Source organism: Salvelinus namaycush, chromosome 39, assembly GCF_016432855.1.
Source record: "Salvelinus namaycush isolate Seneca chromosome 39, SaNama_1.0, whole genome shotgun sequence".
In the NCBI taxonomy this organism is placed as follows: domain Eukaryota; kingdom Metazoa; phylum Chordata; class Actinopteri; order Salmoniformes; family Salmonidae; genus Salvelinus; species Salvelinus namaycush.
This window is the reverse complement of record NC_052345.1, coordinates 14258631-14282050: the sequence shown is the minus strand read 5'-3', so window position 1 is coordinate 14282050 and position 23420 is coordinate 14258631. Positions and strand designations below refer to the sequence as shown.

Genomic DNA, 23420 nt, shown 5'->3' with positions numbered 1-23420 from the left:
TGACATTTGCAACATTGTTTCAAAATTGAAATTCGATCTCTAGCTGTCCCAAAATAATGAACGGTTCGGGAGTTGGGACGAGATAGGCAGACAGCTTTTCTCAGCCAGTCGAAATCATGAATCAAATGGCATAATTTTTATGGATATACACAAAGAAATGTCAATAGAAAATAGGTAAAACGAAACGCAGCTAGTTTGCAGTCTTTCCAGCTACAGTTTGAAGGGATTGTGTTAGCTGTGTTGTTGGCTAATTCGTCTGAACAGTGTCCTGACAAGAAATGTCTCTGGAAAACAGCTTAAACAAACGCAAATGCAGCTACTTTGCTGTTATTCTGGCTGCACTGTTTGACGTGACTAAGTTAGCCGTAGTTGGCTAGCTAGCAAGCGAGAGATAAGAACGTTGCCAGCCAGAACTGGGTTGTGTCCATAGATACAGAACAAAAAGAGTGAAGGACTAGGTCATGTCTCTGGCAACCGATAGAATTAATGACCAATAGAATTGATCTTGTGGAAGAATGAAATGGTATGAATGTAACAGTTTAACTTTACGTCCGTCCCCTCGCCCATACCCGGGCGCGAACCAGGGACCTTCTGCACACAACAACAGTCACCCACGAAGCATCGTTACCCATCGCTCCACAAAAGCCCCGGCCCTTGCAGAGCAAGGGGAACCACTACTTCAAGGTCTCAGAGCAAGTGACGTCACCGATTGAAAGACTATTAGCGAGCACCACCGCTAACTAGCTAGCCATTTCACATCCATTACATGAATAAATTCAATATGTATATGAAAATGTCAATCATTATTTGTTTGTTGGTAACCCATTGTATTAAAGTGATAATGTCCTCAAAGCCAGTGTTTGGAGGATATATTGGCACTGTTTGCCAGCCAGAGACATCCGTGCCAATATATCCTCCAAACACCAGCTTCACTGGCATTATCACTGAAATGTATGTTACATCTTAGGCCGTTGTAGGAAAGATATATTTTTTAAACACGTGTAAGCCTAAGTCTCTCTGCTATCAGGAAACCGGGCCCAGGTTAGCTAAACTCTACATGACTCCAAGTGAACAGGCTCATTGCACACTTCCATGAAGAAGTGCTATCAGTCCATCTAGCGAGGCACTACCAATCAGATAAACTTCCATTGTTTGTTAGGCCATGGTATTTGCTTGGAGAGCAGTGGTCATTCACCATAACCCAGTCATTTAATCAGATGGCATAATTGATATAGATATGCAAATACTAGTGGTTTGATTCAATCATTTTTTCACAGAGGTAAGCCTCAGCCAAGAGGTTGATTGACAAGCAACATATTGAGGCATTGCCTTTGTCATTAATCAAAAGATAATCACTCAATTGAATTACGAAAAAAAAATATATATATATTCCCTTTGATTTTCCGCTTCTTCCCCTCAGGTTAATTTCAGTCCAATGTTCAGATCACCAATGCCAGGTTTCCCAAAAGCATCCTATGGGTCTAAGATGAACTTAGCCTTAAAATGTTTTTGGGAAATCGGGCTCAGATAGGTTAACATCATGCGCTCAGCTCCACTACACCACAAGTGTACTCATTCTAAATGCACATGGCAGAGAGCAGCAGCACACATTTATTAGAACAAAATTTCAAGTATAATCTTCAGAATCCCAATTAAAATAGTCCAGAAGATGGACTCCTCTTCCTGGAAGTCATCCTCTGGAGCTGGTGAGTATCTCTGCTTCCCCCGGTCCTCCTCCGAGGGGTACGACCTTTTATCGAACTGGTCCTGGAGAGAAGTCTGATCGTAAAACACCTTCATCTCAAACTCGCTCTCCTGGTGCGACGGGTGGCCATAAATGCCAATCCCCACGGGCCTCACAAAGTCTCCAGGCACTACGACCACGTCCTGGCCGCAGGTGACCGACTGCAGCTTGTAGGTGTCGAAGCTGGGCCGCAGAGTTTTATCCGAGACGTACAGGTCTGCATCACCCTTGAGGCTGCGCATGTGCAGGATGATCTTGCCATCGTGGTTGAGCCGCAGGTAGCTGTAGTTGCCCGCCCCGATGTGGCCCTGCACCACGTGGAGCAGCACCCACTCCTTAGGAAGGGCATCCTCTTCCAAAGAGTGCAGGAACCCCCCAGCCTGAGACAGGAGGAATGCCACAGCCAGCACACTGCTGCACAGCGCCATAATGGAGATGGATGGTCAGAGTCACCGACTGGACAACACCCACCTTCTACCATCTGTTGATAACCTGAAGGGCAACACAAACAAATGCATTACCTACAGTACAGTATAAGCCTGATAAAGCTTGTACTGGGCAAATCCTCAGGGAGGCAATATGGTCTTCAGCCAGGACAGTGTCAGACTGCCAGTTGACTTTTAAGGGATGTTTAGAAACTGACACCTCCTGCCTGTAGATCACTGTACTGGCTACAAGCCAGTACAAGCCAGTACAAGCACTATCTCTGCTCTATAAATACAGTAGCAAGCTAGCTTCTTCTAAAGATTAGCATTGTGTGACCTCTGCAACCTTGTAATATACTACACATGTTTAGCAGTTACTTCTTGAGTAGCCCATCTGTAAAGACGTTACGCCCACCCTGTCTGTCTGCCTTGCATTGACTGCTGGCTAACCGCTCACTTGCACATGTCCGTCTAAATCGCTGGCCTGTGAATTAGTTATTAGAGCAGCCACAGGCTGGCTAATCCCATTAACAAAATAGTTTATAAAGCTAGACTCAGTTATGCGCTAACGCAGAATATAGTCCTAAAGCAATTGTTTGACAGCGCGTGGCCATGATGTGGACACTTTAGCTAGATAGCGAAACGTCGAGTATTGTACTGGTGGCTCGTTAACTATATGCAAAATACATATATTTAACAACACATATGCAAATAGATTTTGATTGATACGAACAACATAGCTACATTTCATCAGCCTTGCAAGAAGCAAGCTACTGCTGCCAGCGTTCATGCTAGCTTGCTAACTGGCTACGCTAAATTAACCTTACATAGCTAGCTAATGTTAGTAGTCTAGCACAAAGAACTTTCCAGGGCTAACGTTACGAGAAGCAACAATTACTGTTATCACAATATTTAGCAGGTTTGTGGAACATGAACTACTCACCTGTACATTGCTCCGAGCACAAATTTAGTAATGGTTATTGTTTTGCCAGTAAAGAACGAACCAGTCAGTGTCAAGTTCACTTCTTCCGTTTTCCGGGGTCTCTCACACTTATCCACTGGCGCCGCCTACAGTACAGGGAAAGTAGCACATTCATAACTGAACACAAACCACCAAGTAACACTGAACCTATATTAAATCACATCATCCTACAAATATACATATGGGAACTGATATATAAATAGACAATGTGATCCTAACCAGTCCTCTATAAGTTAATTACAGTAACCTGATCCATTTATTGTCAAGTTCACTCCCACACCCCTCAGACTTGGTTGTACGCTTCACACAGCAGTAATGTAGTAGCTAAAGGAGCTCTGCACCCCAAAAAATAAACATTTTAGGAGCCTACAAAGAGAAAGAAAATGTGGCTACACATTGGTCGAATTATGTCAGCATTATTACTTTGTAGAATATGCCTACACACTACAATGTTTGATTAATCCATGAAGTTCATTTCGACCTGCGGTTCCCCACCCCGCTATATACAGCCGACAAAGATCAGGTTTGTAGTATTACAGTTCCCAAGCACTGTGCGTAGGATTATAGAAAGGTATAAAAAAAAAATACCTGGAATTGAAGACTCACCAGTTTATCAATGCATCATCAGATCAAGGTACTGTAAACCAAGGTGAAAGAATCTCCCATAGTGAAGGATATTAATTACCACGTTACTTTATTGTACTGCATCTTAATTTCTGCTTTGGCAACACCAGCGTCACTGCCGTCCTGCCAATTAAGTTTTTTTCCCACATTTTTATCGGCAGCAATGCGACATTCAAAACTAAGTTTGATCATTCAGTGTTTGAAAAACGGAGTCATTTTTTTCCACCCACTACCACAAAGCGTTGGACTGCAGAGTAATACTGCAATGAAAATATAACAGCATGTAAATCTCAGACACACCAAAATCCACCACCGCAAGTTTACAGACACCTTGTGAAACATGTAGACTGATTTTACTTCCCTCCATCTACACATCATACCCATTTACTTTATTCTCATTTAGGTCAACTTTAATTATGTACAGCGTTCATTTCTATTGCAGGTTTTACTAGAACCATTTGTAATCTATTTATGATCATATTTTTGCTTATTATGATCATACAAAATTGTATTAGTAATTGTTAAATTACATATCAAACTGGTTTCCACTTCCAGGCATGCACACACACAACTCAATCATAAATCAACTGTACTAGTTTCATATTGTTTAAGTCTTTTTTTTTTTTTTACTTTAATGAACACCAACTATTTTTAAACAAAAGCACAACAAATGTTCCAGGGAAAGAGTGACAATTAGTTTGATGATCTTCTCCGGTAAATGTTTTCAAAGCCACATCAAATTCTATATAGATATACTCGTTCAACAAGTCTGTGTGTAGATCTGTCATGTTAGAAACAATATTTTTAACTTTGCAGTGGAATATCACCCACTTCAGTGTAATTATTGCAAACCACTTTACCAATTTTTAAGGCTTCGGAGTTCAATAGCAGTGTTAAGTAAATCCTATCATTTCAAACTGGGCCAGTACATCATGAAAGTGTATACACTAAAGTTTCCTGGTGTTAACTGCACTAAAAGGCCCAAGTAGTGTTGTTTAACTAATTCTTCAGAATAAATGAAAGTTTTTCCTCAACGATAAAATAAATCACTGCATCTTATAAAAACAGGTTATTGAAAACAAGACGTAATTTTGTATATAATGTGGCAGATGAAGAAACAATTTAAATATGCATGTTTGTCGTTTGCCATACTATACATCATTCTGTAACTCCACAGAGGGCTGAGAATACAGGCGACTTAAGGGGGGGATGGTATGTATCAAATGCCAGAGTAGGATGATGGATTGAGGGGGAAGAGAGTGGCGGGTAAGGTAACAATGAATATCGCTATTCAGATTTGTGGAACGTCTTTGCAAGAATGCTTGCATTATACAGTATACATGTAGTACCATGCTAGCGCTGCTCACCTTTTGTCCTAACCGTTAGTAGAGATGGAGATCAGTGCCATGAGTTCATTTAACTACCGCCAACAAAACATCACACGCTATATTAACCCCATTCTGCCCAGCTGTGCTCTTACACAAACTACACCTGTTGGGTAAAAACCAGCAACTGCGAAACGCCTATGGCGGAAAAAAAGAAAGAAAATAATTTGTTTGTACAGAAAACAAACAAAGTGAACAAAAACAGCAACACAGGATATATCATATTATTCATGCTTTTTTTTTTCTACATAGAGTAGGAGTGAGATGAGAAAAAGAAAGAAATTCACAGTTTTCAAACTACAATGCAAGGCTGTGTGTGTATGCAAGTGTTTATGTTTTGCGTGTCGTAACTGTACGGGAGTGTGAGCATGCACTCAGACTTGGGGGTGCATCTCAAATGGCACCCTATTCCCTGTAAAGTTCACTAACTAGGGCCCATTTGTCTCAAGTCAAAAATAGTGCACTAATAGAGAATGGAGTGCCATTTGGGGCACACTGGGATAGCCATTCCGCAAATCATATCTGGGAGTGTTAAACCCCAGTAACCTAACTCATGTATCATCTTCCGATGGGCAGAATGGGGGCAATTACATTCTTTGTCAGACAAATGAATTTGCTTTGTTATTTATGTATAATAGTCTCTTCTTTTTCAACGCTTGGTTAAATTCTTGGCTTGTTTGTTGACGTCGTCGTCATTTGTATTTTTTTCCTTTTAGAGAAATTAAGCCTGCTTTGAGTATGCTCGCTCTCCATCTATGGACTGAGAAGGGGGGGCCGAGGCAGCTATGATGCAGGGAGGTCCGCGCTGGAAGGAGGGGACTGGGTTGTTCAGACCGGGGGAGCTTTGCGCTTCAGTAGATACTGGTGAATGTCGTCGGCGTCGCGCTTGAGCCAGGCGGCATTCAGGAGAATGTTCTCGCAGCACTGCTGCACCGTGCGCTCAGCCGCCGGCGCGTGGTGGCTCTCGAAGAAACTCTGGAAGATACAAAATGGCCGCGTTTAGAATTAAAACGACAGAAGTTAGCTATACTTATTTTTGTTCACATTTATCAGTTTCATTGAGCGAGACAACACTATTAAAAGAGGTATAAACCAATATGATGCTCACCTTCACTTCAGCAGCCATTTTGTCAATGGCAAATCCATCCACAGAGAGCTGTGAAGAGGGGTGAATATACAAGTGAGTTGGCTTAGGTCATTGGGCCACATGCAAAAGCTACCAGTCTTCCATAATACATTCCTCTTATAATACACTGCTCAAAAAAATAAAGGGAACACTAAAATAACACATCCTAGATCTGAATGAATGAAATATTCTTATTAAATACTTTTTTCTTTACATAGTTGAATGTGCTGACAACAAAATCACACAAAAATTATCAATGGAAATCAAATTTATCAACCCGTGGAGGTCTGGATTTGGAGTCAAAATTAAAGTGGAAAACCACACTACAGGCTGATCCAACTTTGATGTAATGTCCTTAAAACAAGTCAAAATGAGGCTCAGTAGTGTGTGTGGCCTCCACGTGCCTGTATGACCTACAACGCCTGGGCATGCTCCTGATGAGGTGGCGGATGGTCTCCTGAGGGATCTCCTCCCAGACCTGGACTAAAGCATCCGCCAACTCCTGGACAGTCTGTGGTGCAACGTGGCGTTGGTGGATGGAGCGAGACATGATGTCCCAGATGTGCTCAATTGGATTCAGGTCTGGGGAACGGGCGGTCCATAGCATCAATGCCTTCCTATTGCAGGAACTGCTGACACACTCCAGCCACATGAGGTCTAGCATTGTCTTGCATTAGGAGGAACCCAGGGCCAACCGCACCAGCATATGGTCTCACAAGGGGTCTGAGGATCTCATCTCGGTACCTAATGGCAGTCAGGCTACCTCTGGCGAGCCCAAAGAAATGCCACCCCACACCATGACTGACCCACCGCCAAACCGGTCATGCTGGAGGATGTTGCAGGCAGCAGAACGTTCTCCACGACGTCTCCAGACTCTGTCACGTCTGTCACATGTGCTCAGTGTGAACCTGCTTTCATCTGTGAAGAGCACAGGGCGCCAGTGGCGAATTTGCCAATCTTGGTGTTCTCTGGCAAATGCCAAACGTCCTGCACGGTGTTGGGCTGTAAGCACAACCCCCACCTGTGGACGTCGGGCCCTCATACCACCCTCATGGAGTCTGTTTCTGACCGTTTGAGCAGACACATGCACATTTGTGGCCTGCTGGAGGTCATTTTGCAGGGCTCTGGCAGTGCTCCTCCTGCTACTCCTTGCACAAAGGCGGAGGTAGCGGTCCTGCTGCTTGGTTGTTGCCCTCCTACGGCCTCCTCCACGTCTCCTGATGTACTGGCCTGTCTCCTGGTAGCGCCTCCATGCTCTGGACACTACGCTGACAGACACAGCAAACCTTCTTGCCACAGCTCACATTGATGTGCCATCCTGGATGAGCTGCACTACCTGAGCCACTTGTGTGGGTTGTAGACTCCGTCTCATGCTACCACTAGAGTGAAAGCACCGCCAGCATTCAAAAATGACCAAAACATCAGCCAGGAAGCATAGGAACTGAGAAGTGGTCTGTGGTCACCACCTGCAGAACCACTCCTTTATTGGGGGTGTCTTGCTAATTGCCTATAATTTCCACCTTTTGTCTATTCCATTTGCACAACAGCATGTGAAATTTATTGTCAATCAGTGTTGCTTCCTAAGTGGACAGTTTGATTTCACAGAAGTGTGATTGACTTGGAGTTACATTGTGTTGTTTAAGTGTTCCCTTTATTTTTTTGAGCAGTGTATATACAGAATATATAGTGCATTCGGAAAATATTCAGACCCCTTGATTTTTCCACATTTTGTTACGTTACAGCCTTATTCTAAAATTGATTAAATGTTTCCCCCCCCCCCTCATCAATCTACACACAATACCCCATAATGACAAAGCAAAAACAGGTTTAGAAATCTTAACTTTGTTAAAGCACCTTTGGCCACGATTACATCCTCAAGTATTCTTCGGTATGACGCTACAAGCTTGGCACACCTGTATTTTGAGAGTTTCTCCTATTCTTCTCTGAAGATCCTCTCAAGCGGTCAGGTTGGATGGGGAGCGTTACCGCACAGCTATTTTCAGGTCTCTCCAGAGATGTTAGATCGAGTTCAAGTCTGGGCTCTGGCTGGGCCACTGAAGGACATTCACACTTGTCCCGAAGCCACTCCTTGACTGTCTTGGCTGTGTGCTAAGGGTCGTTGTCCTGTTGGAAGTTGAACCTTCGCCCCAGTCAGAGGTCCTGAGTGCTCTGGAGCAGGTTTTCATTAGGATCTCATCTCTCTGTACTTTTCGCCGTTCATCTTTGCCTCAATCCTGACTAGTCTCCTAGTTCCTGCCGCTGAAAAACATCCCCACAGCATAATGCTTCACCGTAGGGATGATGCCAGGGTTCAATCTTGGTTTCATCAGACCTGAGAGTCTTGTTTCTCATGGTCATGGTCCTTTAGGTGCCTTTTGGCAAACTCCAAGAGGTCTGTCATGTGGCTTTTACTGAGGATTGGCTTCCATCTGGCCACTCTACCATAAAAGCCTGATTGGTGGAGTGCTCCATGGTTGTCCTTCCCCAGATGTGTACCTCGACACAATCGTGTCGCTGAGCTCTACGGACAATTACTTTGACCTCATGACTTGGTTTTTGCTCTGATATACACTGTCAACTGTGGGACCTTATACAGACAGGTGTGCCTTTGCAAATCATGTTCAATCAATTGAATTAAGGTATTTCTGTTTGTTGATTTTAATAAAATGTGCAAACATTTCAAAAAACCTTTTTCAGATTTGTCATTATGGGGTATTGTGTGTAGATTGAGGATTTTTTATTTATTTAATCCATTTTAGAATAAGGCTGTAATTTAACAAAATGTGGAAAAAGTCAAGGGGTCTGGAAACTTTTGAAATGCACTGTATACAGTGCCCTCTGAGGAAAATATGAGAATAAGAACAGTTAAACGACAATGCTTCAGAGCGGAGCCTTTACCTTGATGAGCCGTGATATGAGGAAGCCGCCCTGGTAGCGGTTGTGAAGCTCCTCCCAGTTGTCTTTGACAAACTTCCAGGCGGCTTTCCTACCATGCTTACTGCTTCCGGCCACGCCCCCGATTACTGACACGGTGTCCTGGGGACGCACGTCCTCCTGGGTGGGGGAGACAGAGTGGTTGGTTTTTGCCAATTGCCATGAATTCATCATGCTCATCTTATAGGTAAACTCGTATGACCAAAAGAACTAGGAGGGCTACATTAACGAAACTAGTTAACACCAGTGTTAACAATTGCACCGGCTATTTTCAAGAATGAACACCATAAAAGCGAGACCAAAAGAACACAAGGTGTAAATATGAATGTTTCTAGAGATTTTTGTTCTGTCTTTTATATTCTCCTGACAAAATAGCAGGAGCAAGCAACACACTCCAGATGCCAGGGCAGGAATGGTTGTGTGTACATACCGAGAGGGCAAAGGTGAGGACTTTCTGGATGAGGTCGGGGGCAGAGATGGCTCCCAGCACTCTCTCTATGCGGTTCTTCTCCTCCTGCATGTCAGCCTGCTTGTGAAGCTGAAGAGGATGGGAGAGATTAGAGAGCGATAATGTGAGAGAAAAATATTAATATTTTACCTTTGGTGTGACATTTATGGGACGGTATCAAATGATATCAATTCTCATCAGTTGACTGTGATTAAAGCTTTATCTGTCACAGATTATTGGTGAGGCTCTCCATGTCTAGGACATGGAGCGAGCTGGTAATCCTGTTCATCTGACTGAGGAAATGTAATTGAAATCATTCATGCTTACTTATATGACTCATGCTTATTGAGGAGACTGATCTCCAACCAGCTGGCCTGGCTGGGGTGTATTGTCTAGGAACCAAACGTGACGAAACAGGGCGGGACTAATCTGAATTTATCCAATAAGAAATGCTTGTTTTCGTTGCAAAACATTTTGCTACGGTGTGCACTAGTGAATACACCATTAGCTGGTGTGACTTACCTTCAGCATTGTGTCCAACGTGGCACTGTCACCATGCTTCAGCACTGTTAAGTACACCTGAAGAGAAACAAAGACCATACAACATGGGCATTCAATACGGTTTCATCACTTGATTTTACAATAAATGTATGTCTTTGTCTCATAAACGGCATCTACTTCCAGTCATGGTGGTACTAAATAACTATCATTAGCACTTAGAGATGATCTACAAATGATAAGTCACTGTTTGAAAGTAGGATCAATAACATGATTACAGGCCCATTGTTGAAATGTTAACCACAACTGATTGAAATAAATGGACAGGTCAAAGCAGTACTGAAGACGCTTCACCTAGCCAACCAGAGGCATAGGTGGAGACGTTATCAAATTGCTGACCAATCAAATCCTTTAAACATTCATGACGGAAAGTCATCAAGAGCCTAGGGTTAGAGGGCAAAGGTTAGTTTGGAATGGGGCCTTTGTTTATGTAACTACATGTTAAGAACACGTGTGTTTCTCTATGAATAAATGTGTGTGTGTGTATGTGTATCTGTGTGTGTGTGTGGCAGAACAGCTTACTGGGCTCCTGAGGTCTGCAGAGAGGATCTGCTTGCCTTCCACATGGTCTTTGAATCTCCGCCGGGCCTCCTCCAGTGTGGGCTTGTGTCCCGCCTTCCCCAGCTTCCCCAGAACCAGGCCCCTCAGCAGGGCATCCAGGTGACCTGAGAGAGGGAGGAGAGAATAGAAGAACCGGGGCCGGAAAACAGAAAAAGAAAAAAAAGCACCAGTCAGTCTCACACGTTAAAAACACAAACTGACACACTGAACTTCATCCAAAAGAACCAAATGTATCTACTGCTAGGCAATCCAGGAGCCAGTAAATCCATACATCACCAGCTCTGGGCTGATACCCCTACTACACAAAACACTTGCCTAACCCCAAACCGACCCTTAGCCCCTAACCCCTAGGCACTTGAGCAGAACTGAATATATTGTATAGGTGTAAGCAATATAGCAGAAAATAAATCCCACCAAGCCTATCAAGAGTGCAACGTAGACTGATTGCCATCTCTCTTACACCTATCCACCCCAATCAGTGCTACATCAAGTAACTTGGGACTAAAAGCTGAGGATTGACTCGGCAGCTCAGTTCGTAACGCTTACCACCGGCCCCGGGGGGCTCACCTTCGCCCTGCTTGCATTCCCAGCCCAGCTTGAGGCCGATGGGAGTGAACAGGTCCCGGATGAACTCCTGAATCTCCTCGTGGAAGTCGGTGTGGGAGAGCAGGGAGGAGAGGACACCCAGGTTGCAGCTCAGGTCGCTCCACACAGTGTAGTTGGGCTCGTTGACAAAGGCCTCCATCAGCTTCAGCACCTCCACCGTGCTGATCATGCCAGCACGCGACTGAGGAAGATGAAGATGATTAATAGGATGAAGATTGGCGACAAGAAGAGAAGGAATTGGGGGGGGGGGGGGGGGGTAGAAGTAGAATAGAGGAGGAAAATAAAGGAGAGGTAAAAGAGGAATGGAAGAGAAGGAATATGAAGAATGAGGGTAAGAGGAATAGAAGAGGTAAGAGCAGGGGAAAAGTTGTTAAGAGTCACAGTGTTGTGATGTTATCTACAGTGTTTGTAATTGAGCCCTGAATGAATGGGACAATAAAGCCTTTGAGGAATAGGATAAAGCAGGAAAACAAGCTGATTGGATTACAAATTGTTTATCCAACATCTACAGTAAACATCTTCATAAGAGACTTGTGAGAAAAAGGCCGAAGAATCAATGCTTAACAATTCACATGACATATCTTAGTCAAAGAGCTTAATACTCATGGGTACAGAGGGAGAAAGGAGCAGTATCGTTATCGAACCATAACAGTTACGTTTACATGGCCACAAAATAATAACATGTACAGGTAACTGCCAAAATAATGTAAACACTTGAGTAAATGAGGGATACAAAGTAAATCGAAAGCAGGTGCTTCCACACTGTAGTGATGCGCAGGTTGACTCAGAAGGCGCAGTTCCCGCGGGTATATCCGCAGGGCGGGTTTCGGCTCATTAAATACTGTGTAGATGGAAGGGCAGGTGGGTGGCAGGTTGAATAAAGAGAAAATGCATAAAAGAATCCATAAATGTTTTATTCATATATCTATAGGCTACATTGAGGTTTTTCTTTCATTCTTTTTAGGCTATCTGGCATTTGTGCGTTTGTCCTAACTGTACACGCCCCAAATAGCCTACATGCCAATCGCCAAATGCTTTTGGGAACGGACAGAAAAAGTAGATGTCGATCCACTTAGGGAAAAAGGACAATGTCAGAGTTGAATTAAATAAGAGAAATGCTGCAAAACGGAGTTGAAAATAAAGAGAAGGGAGGGCCAGAAAAGTTGTTTGGGGCGCTATACATATTCGACAGTCACAAGACGGGGAACTTTAGCCTACCCTTCAGATGGATTAAATGGAAACTGAAATATGGACACCGACTGTAGGTCTATAGCCTTAATATTAACTCCTGCAGAATTAAGCATTTCTTTCAGCAAAAGTAAACACCAAATGTACATCGAAATATATGGGGAAATATGATTTCTTTCAGCATCTTGAGAATGCAAATGCAGTTAGCACCTCTACAGACGGTCCCCTATCTTAAAATCAGCATGATAAAAGCTGATCATATTTCCTACCACATAAAATATGTGTCCAAGCCGAACTGAAATCTTATCAGAAACATGTTGGGTCGTATTTCACAGTTTCCTATTTCCTTACCACCGGTCAAAACGACGTCAGAGAGCTTGGGTCTAACAAGGTTCCATCTGCAAAAAGATGATTCTGAGATAACTGGCTTTAAAGTTACAAACCTTCATTGGTTTAAATGGTGTACATTTTGATCCTGTATTGTTTTGAACTTAGCATGAATTGGGGTATTTAGAGTACTCTATAGGTAGAGACCATTTAACAAAACAAGTCAATAACTAGATTGACACAAATGTAGATAGAACCTTATTAGGGCTGACTCATTCATTTCATTTAGATTAAAATGTGCCAAAATACCAGACATTATTTATCAGAAACGCATCTAAATTAGGGCAAAATAAATCCTGCACCCGTCAAAAAAAAACATCCCACCATCTCTGACTGTAGCCTACAGCACATTTTCTAAATTTGCAGATTAGGGTCAGGTGCGGGTCTCCTTTTTATTTATTTATACATAGTGGTGCGGTTGCGGATGACCCATTCACCACTACCACACAGGTGTGGTTCCTGAGTAAATTAAGCAATTAACATCATGATTAGGGTAATGTATAAAAAATGCTGAGCAGAGAATTATTTTGGCTACCACAGCTATAGACAGGTTGGCTGACAACGTCGCGAAAATGATATACGTGCATCGATGTGTCCGGAAGGCGTGCGTTGTTATGATTCTGAAGGGTCAGATAGCTAGCAACAATGACAAGAAGCTGCCATGTGGGGAATCGTAGGTGGTTCGTTTCAGCTAGTTGTATCTTGTTTTGAGGTGTTATGACTGATGTCATGTCTATACTAATATGGCTCAAATTCACTAGCTATCTAACCAACAACTATTTGAGAGACAAGTGCTCATGGGGAAATGTATTTGTTTTCTATTAAACATTTGGAGACTAAATATAGTTTACATGTCAGTCTAAACCAACCCTGTCTGTTCTGCCCCATAGGAGCGCACACGTCAATTTGGGTGTTATTTAAAAAATGTTATTTTTTACCTACAACTTTTTTTCCCTTAAAACTTGGTTAAGGGCTTTTAAGTAAGCATTTCACTGTAAGGTGAAATTGTACCTGTTGTATTTGGCGCATGTGACAAATAACATTTGATTTGACACTATGTTGGGGTTTCGTTAACTTTATGTGGATTCCACATTTACAACATTGAGCGGCTAGTATATTTTAGGGGAAGCTTCCACCCTGGGCTTCCTCAAAAAGTATCTGTTTATACAGATTTTTTTTTACACTGTTTCTTTGCCACTGTAGCGCTAGACTAGGCAGATGGGGCCTTGCTATATGGAAGGGGAAAGAACCTAAGGGTTTTGTGGCAGAAAGGAATTATTTTTTATGATTATGATTGTTACAGGAACTGACCCTTACCCTGTTCATGGCTGACTTATACACAAGCACCAATACCATAAATATCAAATTTATTCTTGAGCGTTAGCGTCAAGCTAAAGGGCATGTTGGTGTAGTGTTGACGGTAGTCTCTCCTCTCACCAGGGAGAAGAGGTCGTTCTGCAGGCCCAGACGGTCCACAGGCAGCAGGGTGAGGTTTCTGATACCAGGCAGCAGGCTCTCCAACATGGCTGAGCTGTACTGGATCCTGTAGAAGCCCACTGTTCCTGGGTTGATCTATAGGGGGAGGAGGAGGACAGTTGAACAGCAGCCAAAGACCATAGCCTTGTTGCCAATCTGTTTTCTTCCACTCCTTTGTCGGTGTCATGCCAAACCATTTGCTGTTCCAAACTTGTTAGCTAAAGCGGAAATAAATCTGCCTAACAAGCAAGTGTGGAAGAAAGCCCTTATATGCTTGAGTGACCCCACCCAACAAATGAACAAAATTATGTTCTATTCTAGCTATAAAAAGTACAGCTTAGCATTAAGGAAACAGGAAGAGATATTTTCTAACCCTTTGATCAACTCAGTACATGGATCATTCTCTGTTCTGAATGGCACACGCATAAGTAGTTTCACTCTCCCCTACACATAGCCTTGTGCAGTGGTTCCCAACCTTTTTCGGTTACAGTACCACCAATTGAATTTTGCTCTGCCCGGAGTACCCCCTTGTGCATTTTACCAGTAAGCCTATGGTCTCATGAGTCTTCACAAGTACCCCTAGGGGTCTTAGTACCCCTGGTAACCACTGGCCTTGTGGATCCTCTTTAGCATTGCTAACTAGATAGGGACTAGCCAGGTTATAATCCCGCTCAAGCAACCACTAGTCCCAATCAAGTGGTTATTTTTGAATGGTTCTCAGTTCCCCAAACTTACTTTAACATTACTAATGATGTCCTTTCAGTGAACAGCTATTTCTATGGTCCATTCACAAATCCTGACCCTCCAGTGACCCCTTTAAACAGCCATCTGTGTGACCTTTTGACCCCTTTCAAAGACCTTCAAGGGTCATGGTTGGCTTAACCTCTTGTCGACCCTTTTTGTCAGGTGATTGGTTTACTGAACTCAATGATCTCCCATCCGTTTGTTTAGTATTTACTGTCTCAGAATCATGAATGTTACAGCCCATTCACAAAAATGTATAATTCTCCAAGCAGGGAGACCTCCAAGGTCATGGCTCTTGAAGCGAGAATTTTTGTATCCATTTTGCTTTTATTAGACAGCTTTCTATTTCCCTAAACATGCAACTCTGTATAAGGGTTATAGTACACATTTTAAGGCCTCAGGGCTTGGTTTTCAACTCAATTCTATATTAGACAGATGTAATAGGTGGAATTTGGTTGTCCTCACCTTGACCCACTGGTCAGGGCTGACGTTGTTGATCGTGATGGTGGTCTCTGGGCTGTCCAGCAGCACCTTGAGCTTAGTACACCCGGGGTCCTCACCGGTACAGATACTGATTGGTACCATCCAGTTAGGGCAGTCCTCACCTGGTGGATGATTGACACAAGCAAGACCCAATGAGATGAAGCAAAGTAGCATATTTGTCTCATGTGACAAATAGGGAACCAGCAATTTGTACCTGGCTTTTTTTGTTGTGGCGAGTTACTGGAAAATATTATCTTACCATTATGTGGTCCACTGGCACAGAATTTCTTCTGAGATATCTTGAGGATGCGGTCATCCCCTTGCTACAAAAATAAAAAGTATGTGATTATTTAATACACAAACAGCTATATCCAAAACAGAGAGATCCCCTCTCACAGGATAAACACAGAACATTCATATTGTCCAAAGACAATTTCCATTGTGGTCTATTTACCTGCTCCTGGTCCACTACGATTATAGGGAAGCCCATCTGCTTAGTCCAGGAGCTCATCACCAGGGCGATGGGTTTCCCGCTAGCCTGTTCCAGACATTCCCATAGGTCCTCTGGGAAAGGTGGTGGGGAGAGAGGTGGTCACCAACCAATTACAATGCTCAAATATATATCTTGTTATAATGGACCAGACAAGCCATTATAAATTCTTGAGATTTATAGGAGACTTGACAGTGTTACCTGTTGCCGCATTTTTATGTTGGAACTTCAACAGATAGGAATGCATTCCTTTCCTAAAATCCTAGAGACAGAAGAAACAAAATAGGTTTACAAAGAAAGCTAGAATATCAAGAAAAACATCTGAGATGAAAATATACAAATAGTTAACAGAGACACTTGTTCACGGAATACCCTTTTAGCTAGTACATGAAAGAGAGCTTGACTAATTAGTGGACAACATGGCAGTGTGCCTGGGCAGCAGCTCCTCACCTCGTCTCCTATGTAGTTGTGCAGCATACGGATCACAGACGCTCCTTTGCTGTAGGATATGGCATCAAAGATTTCATCCACCTCCGACGGGTGGCCCACGTTCACCTGCAGTCCAGGGAATCAGTCAGTTCATGCTTTCAAACGCAGTACGAGGTTCGCTTTCATCTGATAGAGATACCTCACGTATATTCACATCTATATATATAATCTTACAAATTTAAAGCCACACACCTCGATGGGATGACTGTTGTCCAACGCATCCAGGTCCAGGGCGCGGGTGTAGTCGGCAGACACAAACTGTGTCCAGATGTCGTAGTCAGGGAAGCAGTGGTCCACACAGAGGTACTCGATCCATGATGCGAAGCCCTCGTTAAGCCACAGATGGGTCCACCATTCCTACAAGGCAAGGGGGGATCATATTGACTAAAACCAATTCAGGACAATGCAATTGAAGAAAGTTGTTCATATAATCTTCAATAATGCAATATCTTTCATGATCATGTCCTTCGGTCATTGACCAGCAGAGTGCTTTTTGCTTCTACATAAGCAGTAAAGAGCGCAGTGGTTGTTTACCATGGTGACCAGGTTTCCGAACCACTGGTGAGCTAGCTCGTGTCCCACCACCAGGGCCACCCACTGCCGTGAGGACGAGCACGAGTTCTTCGGGTCAATCAGCAGCGCCGTCTCCCTGGGAAACGAGGTCAAACAGCGAGGTCAACTCGAAGAAAAACAAGCGCAAAAGTGATTCATTTCACACTCCCCCTAGTGGTATCATGCATTAACACAAAAACATAAATAGCATATAAAAAAATATAAAAAAATCACATACATTTCCCGCTAGTGGTAATCAAGTAATCTTTTTGTGGAATAACATGATTGGCAGGCTAACTGTGCATCCTCTCATTAGTTGCAAATTTAGCAACATTACTTTAGATTTACCTGTAAGTAACAAGGCCCCAGTTTTCCATGGCACCTGGAGGGGGCAGCACCAAGCGTGTTAGATCTTGACTATAATTCCTATTTTTCGTCAAAATATAATAATTGAAATAGAGTCATTTGAATTGTACTTACCAGCAGCAAAGTCAGCGATAGCTATTAGATCAATTTTAGGCAATGGGTAAGGAACATTGAAGTAGTCATTGTAGAAAGGTAAGGTCTTTACAGCAACCTGTGAGAAAAGTAGATGGAAATGATATCTAGTTTTTTTTCTATTTTACACTTGATGCCAATAGATTGTTGTGCTAGCAGTAACTGTCATTCATCAATATGTGATACATGACTAGAGTTTAGTACTGGTCTAACCAGTATCCAAGTTTAAAAAGGGGTAAAAACAACTCACCTCTAGTGCAAATTTCCCTTGTTCCGCCTTTCCGGTAGGCGTGTAGACGCGTACGGTCACGCCGTCCGACGATTGGCCTTCTACAAAGTCGTATTCGCCGATGACGAACGCTACAAGGTACGTGGACATGATGGGGGTGGTGGCAAACTTCACTTCCAAAAGGCTGTCATCTTCTGGATGTGGCTTTCGATCGATGACATTCTGTGTCATTGAGGACAAGGGCATATTAGTACGGACAGAAAATGTAATCAGAAAGTCATAGTGTCAGCAATGCTTTTGAAGAATGAGCTCATAGAATTTAACAGTCCACAGGGCAGACATCTTGGAAAAACATACTAATTCAGTTACATTTTGAATGCCAGCAGACTTATTACTCTTGTAGCTAGATGGGGGGGGAAATGCAGTGACCCAACAAGACCGTCTTATGTTACATAAGCCAATGTTAGCAGAGCGCAAACAACAGAGTGGCGAAATGTGACTCAAGCTGTTTGGGGTCTTGCGTCCTCAGGCGGAAGAGTTAGAGTGTGACACGTACCATATTTGACAAGGCTACTCGGTCCTTGGGAACTATCAGAGAGATGTCAAAGGTGGCTTTGATAGCTGGCTCGTCCCAACAGGGGAAGGCCCGGCGAGCGTCCGTGGCCTGAGGAGAGAAGAAAGGAGGGAACACCATGGGAGGTTAGGCAAAATAGTTTCAACACGTTTCACAGCGTGTTATGTCAGGCCAACATCCTGGAGGGTGTCAGAGGGCTGCTTTATAATAAAGCTACTCCAATGACCTCTAGTGAAAGTTGAAAATAAACAACATTCCGTATATAGCAGCTGGGCATGTCGTTCCCCTCCCCACATTTTTTTCTAAAGTTAAGAGATTACAATGTTGCATTATCAAGACTCTCCAACAATGGTTGATAAAACATTCAGCCTATAGCCAGGGTGTGACAACCCTCAAACACTGTGGTCAAATGGCAGTCACATTCCTTTACACTATTGCAACATTGGTTAAGCAAATCAACTCTTCTGCCGAGAGAAACTGTACTCATTACTGTACCAGAAGTAATGCAGGACAGGAGGAGCGCCTAGTTACTGTACCTCGAACTGTGTGACAGCAGCATAGCGGATTTCTCCTGCAGGAGTTGCATATTTACTTCTGTAGAAACCTTTCATTTTGTCATTCAGCTCCCCAACAAAGTCAATCTTCAAAGTACCAGATCCTGGGAAACAGGTGCAAAAACCAACGTGTGTTTATTCAGCCTTTACTACAATAAGAGGTTTGTTTTTTTGTCAACTACAAACAAAAAGACATGGCATGGTGTCAAACACTAGGAAGAATAGTGAATGGCAGAGAGTGGAGGGTTTATTATAAACCTAAAAAGCCCTGGAGCCATTCTGGTTAACGGCGAGTCCTTTGACTTACCTTTCTGTAGAGCACTAGGGAATGACAGAGTTACTTTCTCGTCCTCATTTTGATAGTTGAATCCTGTAGCGTTAATTTCTAAAGAGAAGGGAAAAAATGCAAGGCTGATATTCGCTGCCATAACATAATAATGAAAAGAACATACAAATGTGCCTAACAAGCCTGAAAAAGCAGGTCTAATCAGGAAATAGAAGAAATACATAAAATCAAAAATATATATAATATTTTGTCTATATTCAAGAGAAATATGAAAAGACAATTGACAGAATCTCACCCTCACCTTCCCCTCCCTCTGGTACAAAGGATGCTGTGATGATGTCGATGTCAGCACAGTTCATCACAATCTGATTAGTGGCCAGGTTAACCTGGAAAAACGACAGAAACACGACTACTAAGTAAAATCGGGGACTAGCATACCCTTGTATAAATCCCCGGGATGACATAAGAACGACATTTTTAATTAGTGTAAAAAATAAAATGTTTGGCAGTCATTCTAGAGTCCCTCAATGATAATACTCCCTCGATATAATACTTCCAAACTAGGATATTTGTTTTTCTGCCATAAGCAAATCCACCATTAAGGGTAAATCTAATCTGAACTGTGTCAGATAGCAGCGATAGGGATCAAACAACTTACTGTAGGAGGCTTAACCTACAGTGGCTCAGTGTCACCGTGAAAAAATTGTGGCTTGACAGGGAGAGCGGAAAGGGAGTGAAAGATGGTTTGGAGAGAGGGAAAGAAAGAGACAGCCTATAGGGCTTCTGACTAGAATGCAATGTGATAGCGGCTCATGCGACGGTCGACCGTCCGACCTATTGAGGGCGGAACCCAGAGGCACACTCAGACGCGGCTTTCTGAGAGAGAAGGCTAGTCCCATTTATTGACGGTTGGGTGCTGCCGTTGTTTATTTTGATACTCAGAGAGCTGGGAGGTTGTAACCAAGAAGGCAGGGCTGTAATTATAGAGTGTGCTAGGTGATGGCACGGTGCCACATCGCTATCAGTCTTGTTGGCTATTGTGCGGTTATCTGACAACTTTTAAATCATGGGCTGGCATTGACATTAACTTGGCTAATGAAATTATAGAATGTGCATACAAATAGCAGCCACGGAACTGACAACACATAGCCCATGTATTGCAGTTAAAAATGCCATACTTGACAACTGTACTTATCACTTAAATGCAAAGAGTTCCCTAATCCTTTCATCTAGCCCAATTTCCTTGGCAAATGCAGTTCACCAACTACGTAAAACAATGTGCCATCCCCCCATGGATACCAAACATAGATCAGCGGCACATAGATAACCCATACCGTAATCTATTAGATTTAGACAATGTTTGTGTGTAAGGTACTAAAATAGTTTAGCCTGGCGTTTTAAGTGTCATTGAAACGCAGCCAGTGTTATGTCCCCATGATGACTAGTAACTTGTGTTCCTAGCCTGTGTTCTGAGATGAAGATGGTGTATGCAAACATCTGAGCGGAATTTATGCACCATATTTGTCACCAAATATGATACCCATAAGAAACGAATCAAATGAAGCAAGCAAGTCTGTAATAGACATGTGGTGTAGTATTTGGGATGGGCATTTGACAGTTGCAGTACTCGTATTGGGGAAAAAACTAAATCATACTCAAGTATTACAGATAACAAATACTAATTGCCCCATACAGACAGTGTACAAAACATTAAGAACACATTCCTAATATGAGTTAAACCCCCTCCCCTTTTGCCCTCAGAACAGCCCCAATTCTTCAGGGAATGGACTCTACAAGGTGTCAAAAGAGTTCCACAGGGATGCTGGCCCATGTTGACCCCAATTCTTCCTACAGTTGTGTCAAGTTGGCTGGATGTCCTTTGGGTGGTGGGCCATCCTTGATACACACGGGAAACGGTTGAGCGCGAAAAACCCAGCAGTTTTGCAGTTCGACACAAAACGGTGCGCCTGGCACCTACTACTACGTTTAAAAGGCACTTAAATATGTTGTCTTGCCTATTCACAATCTGAATGGCGCACACATACACAATCCATGCCTCAAGGCTTAAAAATCCTTCTTTAAACTGTCTCTTCCCCTTCATCTTCTGCACTGATTGAAGTGGATTTAACAAGAGACATCAATAAGGAATAATAGCTTTCACCTGGTCAGTCTAGGTCTAAGTGAACCCAGCGGAAAATAGGCTAGAGACAATTATTCCCAAACTGCTGCTTGTTGTTGGAACACATTTTCCTACTTCAACCAGTCCATTTATAATTTGTGATAAAACTGTCATCATTTGGCAAGGAATGTAGTTTGTGTATCCATCAGCTAGATACCGCTTTTATAGGCTTGTGATGCACACTCAGCACGCCTGTGTGTGCAGGGAGCAGTCAGAAGGCAATTGAGTGAATGAGACATGGAGGGGAAAGGGAATTTAGGGGTAAAACGGGGGGTGCCAAGGCACATTCCACCAAATAGTTTTACAGTATAACAAAATAAATACAAGTCATCTCTGGTTAAAGATCGAGCTTTGACGTCCGTTTGAGAATTCATGCCCATCCGTATGTAGTAATTGGTTTACACCATCAACATACCAACAGGCAATGGGAAGTACGCAAGGTTGCACACCATTTTCCCAATCACTGACAGATTAGGAATAATTTAACTAAATTTCTTTAGTTAAATTAGTGTCGTGCATTATCATCAAACAATATCAGTTCTAAATGTTGTACATCATGGTTGTTGAATGTCTAGTGTTTTGTCATTGAAATGGTCTGCTAGCAACACGCTTGCAAAATAGGTTAACACAGAGACGGAAGCTGGGAGGTCCTCTAGTAGGAAGACATTTACTAGCTATGATTTAGCAAACATTAGCTCAGTTAGCACTAGCGCGCATGCTAACTGGGTGCGCTGACATGCAACTAACGTTAGCATTGAAGCTAAATCAACATCTTTGCATTGACGTTGATCATAATATACATTAATTTCAAGTGAGAAGTATGTAGTAGTGACTATTAGCCAGTGAACGATTTGCAAAAATTACAGCGAGTTAACGTTAATGTGCCTAGCTATCTAACTAGTATTAGCAGTTAACTAGCGAATGACGGTTCATCTAGGTAGGTAGCTAGCTAGTTACTCTGGACGGTACCATTCAAGCCAATATTTTCTACATTGAATAGATATGTTCAACCTAGCTAAAGTGAACTAGGCTAGCTGTTTGCCACTACTATCATGGGTTAGTAGATAAGGTTAGTTTGTGGTTCGCTAGCTGGCAAGTTAGCTAGCTAGTTAGCATTTTGCCATTCGAACGTTGTACATTTGGCAAAATAGATTACATAACCATGCACCAAGTACGATACAAATTGTCTTTCAATTACTTCCCCTACCTCCACAATCGCCTCTAGCTTGCCCTCGAAAGTGAAGTCGATGAGGTCGGGCTTCAAGCACAACCCGTAGTTGACAGGGTAGACGTCAGTGGGCAACCTTACGAAGGGCCTCCTTTCAGGCATGGTGTCTGTATTTTGTCTGGTGGCGATTGCGAAGACGGTGCTGCTGTGTATTACTCGGAATTTGATAGTTCTGAAGTTCTGCAAAATGGGCTTCGACAACAAAACTGGATCTTGGGGAATTACTCGTTTTACGAATGACAGCGAAACCCGACGGCCAAGAACCAGCAACATAAAATCCTTAGCTAGAAATGTTACCAGCTAGGGTCCTCCCCTCTCACTTCAAATCCACCGTAACAACGTGTGTAGGAGCGCAGTATGACGAGGAAAAGTGTCATCGCGTTGAAGCGGAGGAACACTGGAACAAGGGGGTGTGTTCAATATGTTTGGTTTTGAATTAGTTTGTCAATTGCAGTAACCTCTTTTTCTCCAAAAATATAGCTATGTTATGTAAAATATTTGACATAAATCATAACTGACAATTACATGCTTTCTGTTTGTAGCATTCCTTATTAGTAGTAGTAGATAGTAGCAGAAATAACAATAATGCATGAAGTCATCTGCACTCTCTGAAAATAAGAATTTGCATCAACAACAGGTTGTTTACCTTTTTATGTTGTGAAAGTTTTTA

At 42.8% G+C, this 23420-nt stretch overlaps 2 protein-coding genes across 5 annotated transcripts; both read right to left on the bottom strand.

Moving 5' to 3' along the window:
- Window positions 1-666: 666 nt before the first annotated feature.
- Window positions 667-3203, bottom strand: LOC120032571 (UPF0669 protein C6orf120 homolog). The gene is made up of 2 exons (XM_038978711.1): window positions 3113-3203; window positions 667-2236 (listed from the first exon to the last, which is right to left on the bottom strand). Exon 2 carries the CDS (start codon window positions 2170-2172, stop codon window positions 1615-1617), a length of 558 nt encoding a protein of 185 aa, XP_038834639.1. The 5' UTR covers window positions 2173-2236; window positions 3113-3203; the 3' UTR covers window positions 667-1614.
- A 1184-nt stretch (window positions 3204-4387) lies between these two features.
- Window positions 4388-23090, bottom strand: LOC120032506 (puromycin-sensitive aminopeptidase-like). Of its 4 annotated transcripts, none has more exons than XM_038978622.1 (23): window positions 22730-23090; window positions 19639-19729; window positions 19365-19442; window positions 19040-19161; window positions 18486-18593; window positions 17951-18151; window positions 17683-17779; window positions 17551-17584; window positions 17185-17299; window positions 16843-17007; window positions 16612-16716; window positions 16363-16423; window positions 16126-16235; window positions 15931-15994; window positions 15654-15793; window positions 14406-14540; window positions 11334-11574; window positions 10749-10891; window positions 10191-10247; window positions 9651-9758; window positions 9185-9340; window positions 6269-6316; window positions 4388-6135 (listed from the first exon to the last, which is right to left on the bottom strand). In XM_038978622.1, the coding sequence occupies exons 1-23, from the start codon at window positions 23021-23023 to the stop codon at window positions 5989-5991; spliced, it is 2820 nt and encodes a 939-aa protein (XP_038834550.1). In that variant the 5' UTR covers window positions 23024-23090; the 3' UTR covers window positions 4388-5988. The 4 variants fall into 4 exon arrangements, with proteins under 4 accessions (XP_038834550.1, XP_038834552.1, XP_038834551.1 ...); XM_038978624.1 differs by having other exon boundaries at window positions 11355-11574; XM_038978623.1 differs by having other exon boundaries at window positions 19645-19729.
- Window positions 23091-23420: the final 330 nt, after the last annotated feature.